Source organism: Delphinapterus leucas, chromosome 19 (genome assembly GCF_059928025.1).
Source record: "Delphinapterus leucas isolate spDelLeu-1000000601 "Yukka" chromosome 19, BTC_Dleu_Yukka2, whole genome shotgun sequence".
In the NCBI taxonomy this organism is placed as follows: Eukaryota; Metazoa; Chordata; class Mammalia; order Artiodactyla; family Monodontidae; genus Delphinapterus; species Delphinapterus leucas.
Genome location: NC_143147.1, coordinates 58,663,199 through 58,683,493, shown reverse-complemented (window position 1 = coordinate 58,683,493; position 20,295 = coordinate 58,663,199). Strand labels below are relative to the sequence as shown.

At 46.6% G+C, this 20,295-nt stretch overlaps 1 protein-coding gene across 6 annotated transcripts in view; it reads right to left on the bottom strand.

The window, feature by feature from the left end:
- NPLOC4 (NPL4 homolog, ubiquitin recognition factor) overlaps positions 1 to 20,295 on the bottom strand; it is a 55,502-nt gene that overhangs the window by 14,852 nt on the left and 20,355 nt on the right. For 4 of the 6 annotated variants that reach the window (XM_022589341.2, XM_022589340.2, XM_022589339.3 and 1 more), the window contains 6 exons: positions 19,491 to 19,614; positions 17,043 to 17,222; positions 13,794 to 13,880; positions 11,757 to 11,828; positions 11,209 to 11,335; positions 6,431 to 6,591 (listed from right to left, as the gene is read on the bottom strand). In XM_022589341.2, the coding sequence (XP_022445049.1) occupies positions 6,431 to 6,591; positions 11,209 to 11,335; positions 11,757 to 11,828; positions 13,794 to 13,880; positions 17,043 to 17,222; positions 19,491 to 19,614 (751 nt within the window). The remainder of the gene's footprint in view (positions 1 to 6,430; positions 6,592 to 11,208; positions 11,336 to 11,756; positions 11,829 to 13,793; positions 13,881 to 17,042; positions 17,223 to 19,490; positions 19,615 to 20,295) is intronic. The other 2 variants (XM_089901552.1, XM_089901553.1) reach the window with 2 other exon arrangements.

The window sequence follows — 20,295 nt, the reverse complement described above, 5'->3', positions numbered from 1 at the left end:
CCCACCACGTCAAACTTCAAACACGGGCACCTGAACTCACCCCACCCCCCCTGCTCTCACCACTACTCATCAAGGTTTACAACTCCAGCACCTACTACTCACCCAAACCAGAGACCCAGTTCCATCCTGTCCTCCCTGGGACCGTGCAAGGCCCATGGAGCTCTTGGCTCCAGGACACCCTCTCCATCCCCAAATGCCATGGGGAGCAGACACATGTCACCTGGACTGTGGCACCAGCCTTCTCACTGGCCACCGGACTCTGTACCCAGAAAGAATCTTCCACACCGGGGAGCTCCCTCCCCATGGCCTGGCCTTCAGCTCCTCCAGCCGCACCTCACACTGGACAGTAGGCCCCACCGCACATCTCCCTCCTGCTGCCCCTCCTGGATCGGCCCTGGCATTTGACACTCATGTTGCTGCAAAAGCCTCCTGCCTCCAGACCCCCCTTCACGCCACATCCAGCAAGGTCGTTCCAGAATCACCTTCCATCTTTCTTTCTTTGGCTTCTCACTGCCCACCACCCCCATCACATGCACACTCCAGCCAGACTGAGCCTGGGCCCCCTAGATGCACCATGCCCTCTGGACGTGTGGCCCCCAGATGGGCTTCCTCCCCACCTGGCTAACTTCCACGCCGCACTGGACACCTCAACAGCCACCAACAGACCACCTGGGAAGAGAGGACGATTGTGACTTGCTCATCACTGTAGCCCCGGGGTCTGGCGAGGGACGCCGCACCCTATCCACAGCTGGACTGAGTGCAGAGGCTGCGGTTCCAGAGGCAAGGCCCTGTCAACGTCCACGTGTCCATGCATGCACGCGGGGTGCTGGAAGGACAGGTGAAGGCGCGTGTTGGGGTATCTATTTCCTTATTAACCTGTAATGCAGGATTTCCCATAAAAAATATACATTTGATTTCACATTAATAAAATGTTCTTAGTTAATATTTAGAAGGCTTGCACTCCTAATGCACATGGAACCATGCACCTCACCGTTCTGCTGCCCGTCCCCAAGCATCCCCTCGCCGGCTGCCTAGATCCTCGCTCCAAAACCCTCCTCTGTGTGCACCTCTCCCCACCTTTACAGGAGGTGCTCCCCGGCCGTTCTTTCACTGGCTGCACGGGACTTCCTAGGACAGACAGATCAGAGCTGTAGACAAGGGTGGACCCTCAAGCTTTCCACCCCCATCTCCTGTGTGAACGCACATACAAACGTGTATACGTACAGGCATCAACATCTACAAGTGTGCCTTTAAAAAACAAAAAGTTAATTGGGACTTTACTGTATATAGATACATTTGTAATTTTACATCATGAGTTTTATCCCATACCTTCAAGTAACTTTCAAACACACACCTTTAGTGATCACAGAATATCCCACCATATAGATGTATTGTAATTTAATGCCGTTATTAGACTTTTAGATTTTGCTTTAAGTCTTTGTTACCACAGATAACACCATGATGAACAGCCTTAGACAAATATGGGTACGTGTCCTGTTTACAAGGTATATTTTAAATCCAACCCCAAAGCCCACAGGAGGACTAAAAGGATTACTTAAATGTTTGCTTTCATAGGTCTCTTTGCTCAAACTGATATTTTCCTGAAACGTATGAGAAATGAGTGTCTCAAATCCTACAGGGCTGTAAACAATCCTGGGAAGCCCTTCTAGCCTGCTCTCACTAACAGGCAAGTGAGCGATCTAAGAAAACAGCAGCATGATTAAGGAAATAACGTGTGTTCCACGACAAAAGGGAGCTCTCTTCTTAAGGGCAAGAAACTTACAAGGCATGGAAATAAAAAGCAAATTTCCAACCTGATAAAGGGTACTACAAAAGAACAAAAAAACCCACAGCAAACTCATAGTTAATGATGAAATCCCGAAAGCACATCCTTTATAATTAAAAACCAGACAAAAGTGCTGATCACTAGACATTGTTCCAGAAGCCCTAGCCAGCACGAGGAGTGAAAATGAAGGGAAGGGAGAAAAAGAACTGTCACTCCTGGATAATACACTCATCTGTGTAGAGAACCCAGAACACACATACAAATTAGAGGAACAAGTAACAGCTGAACTGCCAAATGGTAGTTTTTATAATATGTAGAAACTATAAAGTACCTAGGAACAATCTAACAAATGACGGACAAGACTTTCAAGGAGAAAAATCCTAACTTTCTGAGAGAGGTCAAAGAACAAGAAACAAAGGGCAGCATCACACACATTGCGGGGGAGTGGGGTGGGGTGGGCCTGACCTATTTGTTTTGTGCAACCTGCAGGCAAGTCTCCATGAAGGAGTGGAGGGTCAGGAACAGTCAGAGCTCGGGAAGAAAAGCAGGGAAGGGCTGTGATGGATCAGGGACGAAGAGTAAAGTTACAGTGACTCAGACAGTGCGACGTTGGTGCTGGCTGAGGAACACCGGCCAGTGGACAGAAGGGAGGACAGAGACACAGCCACGATCACAGAGACGACTGGTAATGGAAAGGCACCACAGATCAACAGAGAAAGAAGAGGGTTTTTCCCAATAAATGGTGTTCAGTCGGTATATGACTAAAAAAAACTAAGAAGGAAACTGGGCCCCTATCTCACACCACACATCTGAAATAATTCCAGGTAGAAGAAGAATCCAAAAACATCAACCTTAGAGAAGACAAGATAACAGACTTTCTTTGTGATTCAAAATGCCAACCATAAAGACAAGATTCAGAAAACTGACCACATGGAAACGTAAACTTTCTGCCTCAATGACACCATGGGAGTGGAGAGGCAGAGGTGTCACACCCCTGACTGACAGGGTTAGAGGCAGGGAGAAAAAGATTGAACCACCCAGGGAAGAAGAGGAAACAGACACAACAAGCACGTTACGGGAGACAGGACGAGCCAACAAACAAAGAAAAAGGAGCCTGGCCTCACTTATGATCAGGACGGCACAGTTACAGCTCAAGGACATGCCCCATGGGTGTCTGAGTGGGGAGCAGGACTCGGGCCCAAGGCTGCGGAGCGTGGTGATTCGCACAGCATTCTGCTCGCACTGGGCACATGCCGAGGTGACATGATGGCCACACGCAGGCAGGTCTCAGGCCACACCGGGATAAGTGAATGTGGCCCATCTCCAAAGACAAAAGAACACAGTTTTGGGTCTACAGTGTGCAGCAACATATAAAACTCACAACACCTGCTTTAGGAAAACACACAAAGGAGGTAAAACTAGAAGAAAAGCAAGAATGTCATAGTGTACCCCCGAAGGTAGTGCTCCCTCTGGAGGGGGGAGAAAAGGAGACAGAAGCAGAGAGAAGGATCCAGCAGCTTCAGAGGCCACAGGAACGTTCTGGTCCTTAACTCTGGGGTAGAGACTCGGGATTGGTATTCCTGCTTTTTTTATTCCTTAAACATGTTTTATAAATAATCTTTCATATCTATTCAATATTTAATTTTTTTAAATTAATTTATTTTTGGCTGTGTTGGGTCTTCGTTGCTGTGTGCGGGCTTTCTCTAGTTGCGGTGAGCAGTGGCTACTCTTTGTTGTGGTGTGCAGGCTTCTCACTGCAGTGGCTTCTCTTATTGCGGAGCATGGACTCTAGGCACGCAGGCTTCAGTAGTTGTGGCACGCGGGCTCAGTAGTTGTGGCTCGTAGGCTCTAGAGCGCAGGCTCAGTAGTTGTGGCGCATGGGCTTAGTTGCTCCGTGGCATGTGGGATCTTCCTGGACCAGGGCTCAAACCCTGGTCCCCTGCATTGGCAGGCGGATTCTTAACCACTGTGCCACCAGGGAAGTCCCTATATTTAATTTTTAAAACTCTGAAAAGAGAAAGAAATGACAGCCTGATGACCCTGGAGCAATGTATTCATGCACACTGAGCGCACCGGGGCTGCATAAGCCTCTGTGGCTAAAGGGGAGGGGCTCTCCACAAGGACAACAGGCCCCGTTACGGCCCCCAGACCAGTGAGCTGTGCCAAAAGGCTCAGGACAGCAGCCAGCAGGACCACCAGGTCTCAGGGTCTAAAAATGAGTCAAAACAGATTCTACATTACAAAACAGTGCCATACGAATGCATCTTATAAGATAGAAACTTTTGAGGGAAAGACTGAACCCTCACATTGGTTCCCAGCGTGGTGTGACTCTTGATGTGTGAATGTTTAATAATGGTTTAAAACTAATGATTCTTCAAAGTACCTGATGCCTACACAGGATTTGTGTAAGGGTGAGATCTGTGTTATCAAGCCAGGTAATTGCTATTAAACACCACAGGAGGGAAGAGACAATGGGAGTTCCTAAACAAGGCTCTTTGGAAATATTTTCTTTCAAGAATGATATGGAGAACCCTTTCCTGGGGCTCCTTACTGTCCCCAAATCTGAGGGGTCATCTAAGCAAGTTGTCACAGTCCAGCCTCACTCTGTCCCTCCACTGCCACCACCTGAAAAGAGCAGATACAACAGCGAGGCCTGCCTGCTGCAGAGGAAAGACAGACTGCTCGCTACCTACTGGCCTGGGCTTCCTGGCTCAGTGACAGTCCCCGCCCCGCAGCCCTCGGACCACGCAGCAGCGCTGATTCAGAAGCAGATTGAAGACCTTCATTCCAAAGAGCTGAGGAGGAGACCAGGAGCAGGGACAAGACTCTCAGGCCCTTGTGCCCTTCCTTTGCACATCACCCACTGCCACAGACACCCACAGCATGGACAAGCCAGCTCTAGACGGGGTCTCGGCCCCACTTCTGATCCCTGAAGAGGTGAAGTCTTTGTCACAATCAGGTAGTCTCTGGTCTCCAAATCACCACCAGGACGAGGCCCCGGAGCCCCTCAGCTTCTAGGCGCTCTCCTGGGTGTCTGATGCATCCCGCAGGTAGTAAGCTGCGCCCATACCACTGAATGCTATTCGGCAATGAAAAGAATGAAGTACTGCAGGCTGCAGGCATGGAGGAACCTTGAGACATTACGGTTAGTGGTGAAAAGTCAGTCACAAAAGACCACACACTGTAGGATTCCATCAGGGAAACCTCAGAGAAAGCAGATCAGCGGTTGCCAGGAGTTGGGAGGATTGGGGAGTAACTGTTAAAGGATGTAGGGCTTCTGTTGGGGGGACAAGAATGTTCTAAAATTAGATTGTGGTGATGGCTACACAACCCTGCGAACATCCTAAGAGCTCCTGAGCCGGGCACATTAAATGAGTGAATTGTGTGGTATGTGAATTGCATCTCAATAAAGCTGTTTAAAAATGCAGACTTAGGGACTTCCCTGGTCCAGTGGCTAAGACTACGTGCTCCCAATGAAGGGGGCCTGGGTTTGATCCCTGGTCAGGGAACTTGATCCCACATGCTGCAACTAAAAAATCCCACATGCCGCAACGAAAATCCCACATGCGGCAACGAAGATCCCACGTGCGGCAACTAAGACCTGGTGCAGCCAAATAAATAAATAAATAAATAAATATTTTTAAGAAAGAATTTTTAAAAACTAAATAAAATTTAAAAAAATAAATAAATAAAAATGCAGACTTGCTAGAACAATAAAAACAACAAAACAATGACTAGACATGCACACATTGATATAAAAAAATTGCTGAAAGATATCAAATCATTTTAAAGAAATTAGATCATCACTCTTTCTGGGTTTTCATTGCTTGCCTATTTTATTTCCAGGCCCCTTCTGCCAGCAGGTCTTTGTGGCCTAAGTGCAGTGAGATTGTGAGCAGACCTGTCAACCTAGAACTCCTTACACAGTGAAAATATCCTTCAGAAATGGAGAACAACGTACTTCTCAGACACACAAAAGCAGCCGGGAACACAAGAAATATTAAAGGGGTCCTCCAGACAGAGCAGTGCCAGATGGAAACCAAAGTCTGCCCAGGACGGGGAACAGGCAGGGTGCCTGCCTGTGACCAGAGCAACTCCCATGAGGAGGATGGGAGCCGTGTTGCTAATTCCCAGGGAAGCACCCAACTCCGACTTGTTCAAACCAGATCACAGTTTTCAAAAAAATCATTTTTATAGCTTTCACAGGAAACAAAGGTTTAGAAATGGAGAACTGCTCATCTAAGTGGTTAACCTAAACTCGGGTCCCCTCAGGAGAGCCTAACTTCTGCCAAACAGCTCCAACATTCACTCCTGCTGAGGCCCTGTTAGGCACCATTTCTCCTTTTCAGAAACTGAAACAGTCGGTGTTGCAGTGGTTTCACTTGTATTATGTACCCCTAAACCCAGTGTGTGTCACCCCTACTTCTGCTTATAAGCCCTAACACCACAGAAGCCTGCCTGAGTAGCTAACAAAGGCCCTGGAAATGCCAAAGAGTCCCTTATCCACAAGCTAGGCTCTAGACGACCACGGCTGACCAACAGCTCCCATGGCCAGAATGCACCAAAATTAGCAACGTCCAGGACAGGTCAGCATCCACGCTGCTCTCCATCCACTTCTCTCTTTCGGTACCATTGCATTTTTACCTTATAAAACACATCAGGCACGTACTGCTCGCTGCTGGACTCCTTGGCATAGCCGAGCTCAGGGGCGTCCTTGCAGGGCAGCAGGCACTCATCTCGGACCAGCGCCATGCACTGATTGGACACCTGGTACCCTTCAAAGTGCACCTGGTTGTCGGGGCCACCTGCAAGAGAGAGACCTTCAGCGAGAATCCTCCAAAGGACGTTCAAAACAAGTGTCATCCTTTACTTTGGACCTGCAGAACCAACTCTCATGAGTGTGTCTTGGGTAAGAATCAAAAATGTTTGACAGCAATTTTACGACAGCCTTGGGCACAAGGCCTTGAGCACAGGGTGTACAGATGCCACTGCAGCTCCTCAAACATGCCCCACCAGCGACACGCTCTCTCAGAATCGGGAGGCAAGACTGTTAAACCTTCTCGAACACCCACCCAAAAGCATACTTGGGCTTCTGGTTTTTAGTATCACAGAGATGTGAACAACAGACAGAGCCCTGTGTTCCAGCAAATTCTGTTCTTGAGTGAATGCAGGGAGACGAATGGGAGTGGATGGGAGAACACAGAAACCTTTCCCAGCACAGTGTCAGTATCTGCATAGCATGGAGAGCAGCCCTGACCTCAGACACCTGTGCAGCTGGCACATCAAGGAGGCGTGGACCCCACCACAATGCCTAGGAGGTTGCTCTCCCTGCACCGAGCCCTGCCCTCCACGCCTTCCACTCTAACCTCTCTCAGGCCCTGCTCCAAAGAAACCCACAGTAGGGCTTACAGCTTGGGACAAGGGTAAAACCCATCCCAAACAGGTCAGGAGGTCAGGCAGTACTGAGCATGCAGCCATCTTCCTCCCCTGCAGAATCAGGGTCACACTCTGACAACTGTTAACAGCCATCATTTTTATGGCTTTGGAGAATTTTAAAAAACCTTCAATATCTCTTAGTTTCTTTGACAAAAACAGAATAAGTTACTGATCAGGGAACAGAAATTTTATCTGTCTGGCTTTCAAACATTTACCAGAAAGCAGATCTGATGGCCAAACAATCAAAAATGTGAAGGACAGGGCAGAGCCAGCCTCCAAGGGACAAACAGGGGCCTGTGTCTGCTCGACTCTGCACACCAGAGGCCAACAGCAGCTGGCTTCCAAATGCTGCGTCACGCTGGGCTCCAAAGGCCAGGTGGACAGTCAAGCCTAGCATCTTCTCTCTGGCCCTCAACTCACACACTCGGGGGAGGTGGCCAGGCCTGGACAGTGACCACTAACTAAGGTCAAGGCAGCAAACACAGGGCATGTGACCCTCTGGTGCAATCCGGGGAATGAACGTCATAGCACAACGAGTGTGCAGTTCACAAGGAGCAGAGGAGGTCGGGAAGGAATCTGGAGGAGCCGCCCTTGGTGTGTGTACTGTAAACCTGTGCTGGTTTTGAGATAGATGTGGCCTGTGAGAATCAGGGAAAAATGGAAAGCAGTATTTATAAAACAGAAGATTCTTAAAAAAAGCAAACTCAGTCCATATGGATAGTCTCCAAAGGCAGAGTCACTGACAGGAACCACAAGCTCCCCATTCCATGTGGAAAAGCAAGAAACCAGGTCCTGAGGGGTTCTCTGAACCTTGCTCTGGTACCGTCCCAGAGATGAAGCAGGCCAGGCCAGTTAACTCTCATTCCCTTCCCAAATCAGTCCATCAGGAAGTCCACTGTGTGATGGAAAGGGGCGGTGATAAAGGACAGCTGCTACTGAGTCTGAGACGCAGCCCAGAAAGTAACATGCACAGCTGAGAAATGAGTACGAGTGTGCCAGGTGACCGAGACACAGACACCAGCATCGTGGCAGGGAGTTTAAACTTGGGCTCTGTGATGATTCTCCTTCCACAAGCTCCTTCATGTGCACATGAGCAAACCCCACATGTAATCATCACTCTTTTCCCCTAAAGGTTTCAAGCTAGAGAAGTTCTTAGAAGGGATCCGCAGACACAAGGCCAAATGGTAATGCCCCCACACCCCAGCCAGCACCTGGGCCTGCAGCATCAGCAGCAGCTGTGGGGAGCTGACAGCAGCCTGACCATGGAAGCACCATGAACCCCGGGACACACCAGCCAGTCTCCCGGGAGACGGCCATAAACACACAGGACTGCTCCTTCCTGTCCCATCAGGGTCTTAAGGATGGGACTTCGGCAAGGGCATTTCAAACAGCTCCCCAGGGTACCAACACGTCCCTGGTCAAGAACCACTGATGTGGAGGAAGAGAACAATCTGTCTGGAGTCAGAAGATCTCTGACACTTTGGATAACCACCTTCCATCGCTGCCCCCTGGGAAAGGGAGAGGAATTATGAGTCTGAGCATCTCACAGCATTACCAAGAGGGACAAATCAGCACAGATGTGAAAGGACTCTAACTGCAGATCTTATTATAAGTTAAGTGATTTTCTGCCTTATAGTTCGAAAACCCTAGTAAAGTGCCAATTTCGGAGGCAAAAATTCCAAGGTCAATCTATAATTTCCAAATTCCCACCTGAGTCAATAACTGAAAGTACAGGCAGCCCCCAAGTTGGAAACTATTTATAATTCGAAACATGTACCAGTTCTTTGGGCCCACTGAATAATTCCCCATAGAAACAGTAATTAAAGGGGTTAGGTTACCATGGGAGCCCATGGAAGCCTAAAACAGCAGTTCTCAGAAGAAGCAGTTCTGGAAATCTGTGGAGATGATTTTTGGTTGTCTCAACGAAGGGGGGCAGCGGGGGGCAGGGGCTGCCAGTTTTAGCAGGCTAGAGTCAAAGGTACCAGACGTCCTGCTGTGTCCAGGGAGTCCCACACAATAAAGAACTGTTCCATATCCCACATGGCCTTGAAATGTCCCCCTAACACTCCTGTAGGCAAAACCCCTATTTGTGATGATCTAGGATTAGAATCAATTGTATTTTATACACAGCCACAGAAACAAACACGCCCAGCTTTAACACACAGAGAATCCTCTAGAAGCGTGATACCACATAAGCTGAGGAAGGGCCCTGCTTGGCTCAGAGCTCCGTGGAGAGCTGCTGAGTGTCTGGGAACCACGTCGCTGATGCCTGTGCAGGCCCCGCCCCACAAGGTTGGCAGCTCCGGCTCCTCCCCTGTGCTCTCCTCAGCAGGCACCAGTCCCCAAGCACTGGCACGCAGAATGCACTGTCTTATTACATGCATGCTCCTTCACTATTCTTCCTCCTCAATGTTACAGTCAGCCTACTACTCTGCTTTCTTTTTTAGAATCAGGTGTGTGGGCAGGTATATTATCTACGAATTTCACTTTCTGGATAGTAAAGAGGTGTCACAAATGTTCTAAAGAGAGGGTGTCCAGTCTGATAGGCTTGAGAACCACCAGCCTAAATGCCTGGACCCAGAATCTCAGCCTAAATGAAGGGGGCAGGGGTTTATGTGATGCAGAGAGTAGAAAGAGAATACTTTCCTCCCCTTCATCAAACAGAAAGCTGGCTTGGCAAAATTCTGATTATGTAAAACGTGTCTCTTCTCTGCTCTCCTCCTTGGCTCCTGCTACCCTGAGCGCTCTCATCACAACAGGCCCCCTGCCCCATCTGCCCCCGTGGAAAGACTCTATGCTATGGAATTACTGCTTCCGCAAATCCCAGTCCAAACTCCCATCCACTTCCTTAAGCATCTGACCCCATTAATTTATGCTAACATGTGAACAATGCAGCCATGGCCTCTCATGCTCCCAAAGTACATTCATTTCAAAAAGAAGGTGCTGGTCACTCTAAATGGATCTCAAATCAAATGGATCTTAAAAATTCAGACAGTATGATAGATGTTTTCCTTCCCATGGCAGTGGTAACAGGCTCAGCTGGGATTAATAAGGGATCTAGTTACTTACATGCTTGGGCTGTTTGTAAACTGGTATTTTGAACTAGAGGAAGCACGGTTACCATGAACAAACTGGATTATCATCTCTGTGATGGTAGAACCCAAGTCTTCACAGTATAGAGGTTAGTGTTTACTTTAAAAAACTGACCAAAGAGATTGTTTTTATTAGTTGGTTCTCCAAGTTTCAAATTCCTACTTCTTTCAAATCATATGGTCTTATGCCTGGCTTTTCTCTAGGACAGCATCTCAAGTATGTTATAAAAGATTTGGTGGCACTTTTTTACAGGCCACAGTCTTTTATTATTACATATTCATGATGTACATAACATGTAGTATGATGTGCACATCTCACACACACACACTCATCACTCCCAAAAAAAAGCTTTATGGAAATGGTTTCTTAAAATGATACTCCCACTCAAAAATAAAAAAGTAACAGAAACAGTAAATCCCTCTTCTCCTGCACAGCTAGACAGAGTCATCCTTGGTTACTGCAAAGGGGCAAAGATAGCCCAGAACTCAGATCCAGAACCAAGTGAACTTGGACTGAGGCCAAGAGAATGGACTAGAGGAGGGCTACACTGAGGCCGCAATTCTAGTAGTTTTGTGTGATGCTGAGTAGTTCAAGATTTTTGCCGCAAACCAAAAAAGAAGAATCTTATGTCTCACAGGCCCATTAAGAAAATCTATTGTAGGGACTTCCCTGGTGGTCCAGTGGTTAAGACTCTACACTTCCACTGCAGGAGGCACGGGTTCAATCCCTGGTCAGGGAACTAAGATCCCACATGCCGTGCGATGCAGCCAAAAAAAAACAAGGAAAGAAAGAAAATCTATTGTAACTAAGTTAAGAATGCAAAGCTACTGAAAGAGGAACAAAACATATTAACAAGGTAGTAATATTTACAATATAAATGCTCCCATTTATACCTGTAGCCACTGCAGTAACAAACTTGGATCCAAAATGTCCATCTGGAGAGAGTCGACATATGTTGGGATGCTTATTTTGAAAGTCTCCTGCAGTGATACATTCTTCTGAACTCAGGAAATAGGTGTCCTAAGAAAAGAGAACCAGCATACCAAGTTTTATAGCATCATGTCAAAATATGCTTCTATTTCTTCTTTAGAAAATATTAAGAACTAAATTATGACACATCACAAACTACAGTGAAGCAAGTACCTATAATTCCTGACTGTTACCAACTCCTTACAGAAAAACACGTGTAACCAGTAACGCCTTAGAAGCACAGGCAATCCACCTCATGGGCTGACCTCCAAAAAGCAGTGGTTTATAAAGGTAAAGTCTCTCTGATCTCCGAGACAGAATGAACAGACCCAGCCTTAATTTATCAAGAACACTGTGTTGAAAATAACATGGTCTAAAAGCCAGGGTGAGCTGTGCAGAGACACTGGAGAGTGCAGCCCAGAGCTGGTCCATAACAAGCTCTGGCCGAGCGAGCATCCCTGCCCCATCTCACCTTATTTCGACTATATCGAACTGTACCCTTTCGGGTATCTTCCGAGACAAGGTCTGTAAATATCCAGCCAACCTGCATAAAAGAGAAAAATACCTTCTGAGTCTCTCCCTGAAACAGGTGACGAACGTCTTCTAGCTTCTGCCAAGAGAGGAGACTCCTGGAAGCCAGTTCTTTCTTTCTAGGTGAGTCAGCTCCTCAGCTAAGCCACTGTCCACACCAGGGCTCTCAAACTCTACTCGGCTGACACTGGCCGTCCTCCCCCTGGTGCTGCCGGGTGGAGATGAGGGCAAACGAGCACATCTCATTTATTCGTTAGAAAAAGTCTTCTCAGCACCACCTCTGTGCCCTGCACTATGCTAGGTGCAGGGGACCCCCGGGTGCATAAAATTAACAGAACATCAGTGAAAAGGAATTTACACTCCAGAGAGGAAGACAGATAACAAGCAAGCAAATAAAGACAATGCCACTTCAGATACTAGGGCTTTCTCCGTAAGACAGGAGAACATACTCCCCAGAGAATGCATGTAAAATAAAAAAGAATGATAGAACAGAGACTTTGCGCAGCTGCTCCTCTAAGCTCCGGTGTGGGGCTAAGGGAAACATCTGAGGGTACAGGGATCTGAAACGCCAGTCCCAGGGCTTGGGGCAGGGTCGGCCTCCCTGGCACGTCCTGCTACAGCAACAGTGCCTGTCTGTGTGCTCTGTGATCCCTGGCCTTCCTGTGCCCACGAACCTCACAGCTGATTACCATTCCTGAACCAGAACCTGGCTGGGAGGTCTAAAAGCAGGGCTGGAATCCAGGCACACACCCACTTCTGTCCTTCGGAGAAGTGATCTGGTGCTTGTGACCCTCTCTAGCACAACCCTGACATGAAACTCTTCCATTCCATCTCCTGCAGACATGACCAGGCAAATCTGGAGACTTTCATTTTCTTTAAAAATGCCCAAATGAACAAAACCCCCGAGGAGGATGGCAATGGAGAAAATGAGACTTAAAGGATAAATGTAACTCAGCAGTAAATAAAGCAGAACCAAAATCAAGCTGAGATAAATTAGGGCTAAGGAACCAGTGTTTGGAGAAAGGCATTTAAGTAACTTCAAGATCTTCTAATTATGATTATCGTGACCAAACATTTATAACAAACATAGGCAAAAAAAATCAGGGACACTGATTTCTCTTTTGAACAAGAGAAAATTCCAGAATTTAAACCAAAATATGCCCCTAAATCATGATGCTGACTCCTTGTTAGAAACAACAGGACTTTTTTGTTCTTAAAACGATACGGTGACTTTGTTCCGCAGCATTCCTGGGTTATAAGGCACATTTCCAGTCTTCCCTGTTTATCTGTAGGGAGTTTATTTCTCATTGTCTAAATTGATTAGGAAATAAAGGATAAAACTTACATAGCTATTAAGAGTGAATTCCTAAGATGTGTTCAAATTCACAGTTCAACATTATCTATAAAACGCCATCTTTATAGTTCCTAGGAACTTAACCAAAGATGTGAGATAAACTAGATCATCAGACTCAAAAAGAAAATTCTTCTCTGTCTTCTAACTGCCCAGGAAAACTAAGAAGGCTTACACGCTCAGATGCCTCAATTATAAACAGGAGGTTCAATGAGGATTGAAGAGGGACCACGAGAAACTCCAAGTGTGGGGGACAGAAAACGATGAACGCAAACAGACACGTGAAGGGAGAGCTCACACCTAGGAGGATGTGCCTTAAGAGCCTGGCGTCAAGGTCCCCTCCGGCAGGAAGTAGGGGTCTTGCTCCTGCTGCTTCTTTCCTCCCCCACTTTGAGGCAATCCTTAAGAAGTATGTCTGGCGGATTTAAATATAACAGTCCCTGCACTGGGATCCTTTTTTGGGCACCCAATAAACACAAGCGAGGTTTCAAAACATGCCAGGCCTGCACCTGACCTTGTGCAGTTGGGAGTTCAGTCCCAGACCAGGCCTGGCCATACCATCCACCTAGATGTCCCCAACACAGAGCCGGGGCGCCCCCCCTCAAGGCCAAGAGAATACTTCAGTACCTTCCTCAGGCCAAGTTTGGCGGCAATTTCATCAACCACCTCAGCCTTTGGGTCTTCAAGAAGCTCCAAGCTATTCTGTGTACCAATCTGTGGGGGTATTAAAGAGAGATGTATTTAGAGGAGGGGTTCAGAAAAGCAGCACAGCAGCTCTGTTCCATTTCTGGCTCAGGTGTCACAAAGGAGCACCGGTCTCCCCCTTGCCAAAAAGGAGAGTTAAGGCAGCGGGAAAAGCTCAACCAGATAACACAGGCCAAGCCCTCCAGGCTCTTCCTGTCTAGGGCTGTGCTTTGCTTTTAATCAAGGTTTAGAGAACATGAAGAGGCTGTATTCAGGCTGGTTCATGTCAGCAGCTCCACATGAAACATGTGGTTGTTTAGGACTAGGGAAGGCTCTCTACACCTTAAGGTTCCTTCATTGGGGATAGAAGTTAGTTTCAAAACTCCCTTGGATAAATAGTTTTCACTCCAAATAGGCTTGGCTAGATTAGGTAAGATTAGAGCTGTAAGGTAACGTTCGTTCCCAAAAAACAGCCTTGGAAAATTCGTATGCAGCTCCTGCAGGGACAGTGCTTAGCTTCACAGGCATGGCAGAGTGAGAGAGTACAACAGATACACACACCCTAAGCCAAGGATAGGGCACCTGAAATCGGTAACCTGCTGACCGGTGGGCAGAGCCCTCAGCTTGGGGCAGTGGCGGGGGGCTTGGGCTGGCTCACATGCAACCTACACCAGCCACAGGATCCCACTTCCTGCAGTGGACAAAGCTTGCTGAAATCTTTAATCTGCACTGAAATGCAGCTCATAAAGCTCAGCATCATACTGAGCAGAAGACCCGGCTACAGACTATGAAAGTGAAGGTAATTCCAAATTGAGTTATACTAATTGGGTATATCCTTGTAAATTAGTCAAATCCTGGCAAAACAACAAAAGAACTTTATGTTGCTGGGTATGACCCATATGGAGATCATTAATACCTCCAGAGCACAGGTCAAAGCACAAACTCAGAACAAACCTAAGGATTTTGTTTCATGACATGTGGCAGCATGAGCTTCAACTTCTAATGAGCTGGAGGTTATTAGAGGTCAAGTGTTTCAACCTCCAAGATCCCCAATTTCGGAGCTCTGATGATGTTGTTAGTAGTCTGGACACCAGAGGCTTCTGTTCCAATTTTTGTTCAATCATACTCTTAACAGAACTGTTGAAATGCTTCATGAAAGGACCCTCCTCAAAACTGAATTGGAATGTCTTGTGCTTCCAAAAGCAGCTCCTGCTGACACAGCACACTCAGTGCCCAAAGAGTCAGACAAGCAGGGTCTCTGGGTGAGCATCTACTGCCATCTCACGTCTCCCTGGAAGTGAACCATCATAAAAGGCCTGGTCAAACATTTCATCTGTAGCTCTCAGTAAATAATGAGAATATCCAAGGGAGTAGACGACACACAATCTGTATAAATACAGCCAAGGAAGAAACGGCATCTGTGCAGGAGCCACACACCTGCACACCAGCCAGTGGCCACAAGGCCTGCAGTTTCAGACCCTGGTTTACTTAAAAAGTAGACCAGTCACGGTGAGATCTCCAGAACATGGCACAGGTGACACACTTGTATATGGCGTGGTGCCCACCCAGAGACAAAGGAGGGGATAGTGTGAAATATCTGTGTATCTGCTTATACTAAAAAAAAAAAATCAAACTTTAGAGATCTAAGCCAAAAACTGCTTAAAGTGGGGGCTACCTGTAGGAGAGGGAGGAAATTAGATGAAGGGGAAGACGTTGTTTGTAGACCTCACTTTGCAAATGTGCAATTTTTTTTTACTTTTCCAACATTTTTTTAAATAAAAAATTTCATACATACAGCAAAGGTTAAAGAATTTACAGTGAACACCGATATCCCACCACCAAATTCAGCCACTAACATTTACTATGTTCCATTCACCCCTCTGGCCATGCCTCAGCGCACCATGTTTTTGTGTTTTTACATCATAGTCACCTGCAGGCACAAGACTCTCCCCCAACTACCTCAGCACATCATGAACCAGGATGCAATACGGTTCCAGTCTTCACTTTTGTAGTAAACTTATATACAATAAGACAAAATAAATATTTTATATAATATATACTATACAACCATATAAACATTTTATCTAATTATACAAATTAAAAAATATATATGGGCTTCCCTGGTGGCGCAGTGGTTAAGAATCCACCTGCCAATGCAGGGGACACGGGTTTGAGCCCTGGTCCAGGAAGATCCCACATGCCACAGAGCAACTAAACCCGTGAGCCACAACTCCTTAGCCTGTGCTCTAGAGCCCACGAGCCACAACTACTGAGCCCACGCACCACAACTACCAAAGCCCGCGCGCCTAGAGCCCGTGCTCCGCAACAAGAGAGGCCACCGCAATGAGAAGCCTGCGCATTGCAACGAAGAGCAGCCCCCGCTCGCCACAACTAGAGAAAGCCCACGCACGGCAACAAAGACCCAACGCAGCCATAAATAAATAAAATAAATAAATAAATAAATAAATCTATTTAATAAATAAATAAAAAATAAAATACATATACGTAAAACCAATCCCTAAATACTGAAAATAAAGCAAATGAACGTAAACGTGTAACTCGTTGGTGACATAATCATACAGGGAAGATCTTCCAAGTGACTTTAAAACACAGTAACCAACTGCTGGTCCCTAGTGGGATATACCCTAGGGGCCCTCTCCTCCCACCAAAACAATCTTGAACTGTTTTTAGTCCTACACTGGTGGTAATTTTGATATTGTTATTAAGACAGTTACATGTGTGGCATAAGATAAAGAACTTGAGTAATTTTGTGACTCTAATTCCATAAATCCTGGGACAGCTGATTGTAGGCATGGGCAGAGGAGATACAGAAGCAGAAGAGAGAGGGCAACTGTATGACACTTTTGGGGGAACTGACAAAAGTTGAATAAGATGGCAGATTAGATAAAAATATTGTATCGAAGTTCAATTTACTTAAGTTGCTCAATGTACTTGTTATATGAGAACGTGTCCTTATTCTTTGGAAATATACACTGAAATATTTAGGGGCCATGATCTTACTCTCCAATAATTCAGAAAATAAATACTGTGTGTGTGTGTGTGGAGAGAGAGAGATAGACTGGGCAAATGATACAGTAAGAGAAGCAGCATGCAACCTGAAAGGGCTCCCATACAGCCTTCAAAACAAAGCAATACAGAGACCCGCAGACTGCAAATCCTGTTCACATCTACCTGAGGAGGTTCATAAATCGCAGCCACTTCAGCCCTGATACCAAGAGGAATGTCTTTGTGCTCCGTGTACCGTCCATACAAGTACCCGAAGTGCTGGTTCCCTGTCTTCCTCCAGAAGTCAAGGAAGCGGTCAGCAACTGTATGATTCTCAAACATGATGTTGTCCACATGTCTGTATTTCTGTAGAGTTAACAACAATGGGCTAAATTAAAACACTCCATCAAAAATAAATAATTTACTATTTTATCACAAACTGTTCACAAGTATCTTTTACCTAGCCTTTTCAAAATTTATTTATTTTATTTTATTTTTGGCTGCGTCGGGTCTTTGTTGCTGCGCGCGGGCTTTCTCTAGTTGCAGCGAGCGGGGGCTACTCTTCATTGCGGTGCGCAGTGGCTTCAGTAGCTGTGGTTTCTCATTGCAGTGGCTTCTCTCGTTGCAGAGCACGGGCTCTAGGTGCGCGGGCTTCAGTAGCTGTGGTTTGCGGGCTTAGTTGCTCCGCGGCATGTGGGATCTTCCCCGACCAGGTCTCGAACCCGTGTCCCCTGCATCGGCAGGTGGACTCTTAACCACTGCGCCATCAGGGAAGCCCTTACCTAGCTTTTTAAAACACACACACACACACACACACACACACACACACACACACACACACACACACTTTAAGAATGTACTCTCGGGGGCTTCCCTGATGGCACAATGATTAAGAATCCGCCTGCCAATGCAGGGGACACGGCTTCGAGCCCTGGTCGGGGAAGATCCCACATGCCGTGGACCAACTTAAGCCCATGCACCACAACTACTGAAGCCCACGTGCCTAGAGCCCGTGCTCCACAACAAGAGAAGCCACCACAATGAGAAGCCTGCGCACCACAATGAAGAATAGCCCCCAGTCTCTGCAACGAGAGAAAGCCTGCGCAGAGCAATGAAGACCCGATGCAGCCAATAAATAAATAAATAAATTTATTATTTTTTTAAAAAAAAAGAATGTACTCTCGGGACTTCCTTGGCGGTCCAGTGGTTAAGTCTCTGCACTCCCAATGCAGTGGGCACAGGTTTGATCCCTGGTTGGAGAACTAAGATCCTGCATGCCACACGGGGTGGCCAAAAAAAAAAAAAAAAAAGAATGTGCTATGCCCTTAAGACGACTTCAGATTCTAGTGGGTGGGAGGGGTAGGGGTGGGACTCTCATTAAATTAATTCAAATTAATCTTACTGGGATTTTGCCTAAAACGCAGGTTTTCACAATCTCTAGGTCAAAAAAACAGTTTTCAAAAAGAAATTAAGACAGAAAGAAAGAGAGAAGGGGAATTCCCTGGCGGTCCAGCAGTTAAGACTCTGCGCTTCCACTGCAAAGAGCGAGGGTTCGATCCCTAGTTGGGGAACTGAGATCCTGCATGCCGTGCAGCGCGGCCAAAAACAAATTTAAAAAAAAAATGGAGGGGAGTTCCCTGATGGTGCAGTGGTTAAGAATCCACCTGCCAATGCAGGGGACAGGGGTTCAATCTCTGGTCCGGGAAGATCCCACGTGCCACGGAGCATCTAAGCCTGTGCGCCACAGCTACTGAGCCTGCGCACCCTAGAGCCCAAGGACCACAACTACTGAAACCCACATGCTGCAACTACTGAAGCCCGCGTGCCTAGAGCCCGTGCTCTGCAACAAGAGAAGCCACCGCAATGAGAAGCCCACATACGGCAATGAAGAGGAGCCCCCACTCGCTGCAACTAGAGAAAGTCCATGCACAGCAACAAAGACCCAATGCAGCCAAAATAAACAGAAAGGAAGGAAGGGAGGAAGGAAGGAAAGAAGAGAATGGGAGGGAGGGATGGATGGAGGGAAGGAGAGAAAGAAAGGGAAGAAAGGTTCTCAAACAGTTAAGGAGGGATGGAATTCTAAGGAGCTAAACATGGGCTGGCAGTGGCAGGGGAAAGATGAGGAGGGCTCTTTTTGGAGGGCTGGACAATAAGAGTGGAAAAAGCCAGAATAACTGCACACAGTTTTCCCTGATTCTTTTTTCGCTCCTTCCTGAGCCCAGCCCCCTTCTTAACCTGGCCTGGACAGATGCCCTGAGCTGGTCCCAGGGCAGTTCTGTTCAACTACCAACTTCCAGAGCCGCAGTTTCTTAAAAGGTAAAGTCACAACCACTGAGCATTTTAAACAGTCGCCAAGAAAATTCTGCCTCCACACCAGCCAACAAAACAGAAAACTGAAGGCTCCCCTCTATGCTTGAAAGAGCTAGAGATCTTACAAATAATGTCCTCAGTGTATGATTTCCATAAAAGGGTCAATCAATCAGCCCCAAAATACCCGAGACTCTGCCCCATGTAACTCACACTGCTACCAGCAGCTCCTTTCCAAGGAGGGGCTTTTCCAGACATTTTCACTCCTTAGCCATGAACACAAATCTACTGCTTTCTGCATCTAGATGGATACAGCGAACATCTCACCTGTCTATTCAGCGTGATGGCACTTGGCTGGCACTTAGTACAGATGCCATTAGGCCACGGAAGGTGTCCTTCACACCCTGATTTAATCTTGCAACTGATGTTCTCCAGGGCAACAAATTTCCCCCTGAAAAAGAAAAGGCAACTTAATTAATTAAACATTACAATGGTGAAAAGTGTAGCAGGAGGCTGGAAATAAAATGTCAGGTATCTTACACTTCCTGAAGGGAGTTCTCAGGAGCTAAGCACGTGGTATCCACAGCAGGGAAAATGTGCTAAAACTTATTCTAATGGTGTTGTAGCTTCTGTCCTGTACACTAGACTGTACAAGAATACAAAACTATTTTCCGATAAAAGCAGTTTTAATTTTCACTACCACTGACATCTATGAAGATTTTTTTTTCCTTTTTCTTTTTTTTTAAATTGTAGTTGCTTTACAATGTTGTGTTAGTTTCTGCTGTTCAATGAAGTGAATGTACATATATATATATACGTATATATGTATACACATATATACTACATATATATGTATATGTATACCTATATCCCCTCCCTCTTGGACCTCCCTCCCACACCCCCATTCCACCCATCTAGGTCGTCACAGAGAACTGAGCTGCGCTCCCTGTGCTATACGGCAGGTTCCCACTAGCTATCTATTTTATGTCAAAACTAATCTCCCAATTTGTCCCACACTCCCCGTCCCCCTGTGTCCACATGTCTGTTCTCTACGTCTGCGTCTCTATTCCTGCCCTGCAAATAGGTTCATGTGTACCGTTTTTCTAGATTCCACATATATGCGTTAATATAC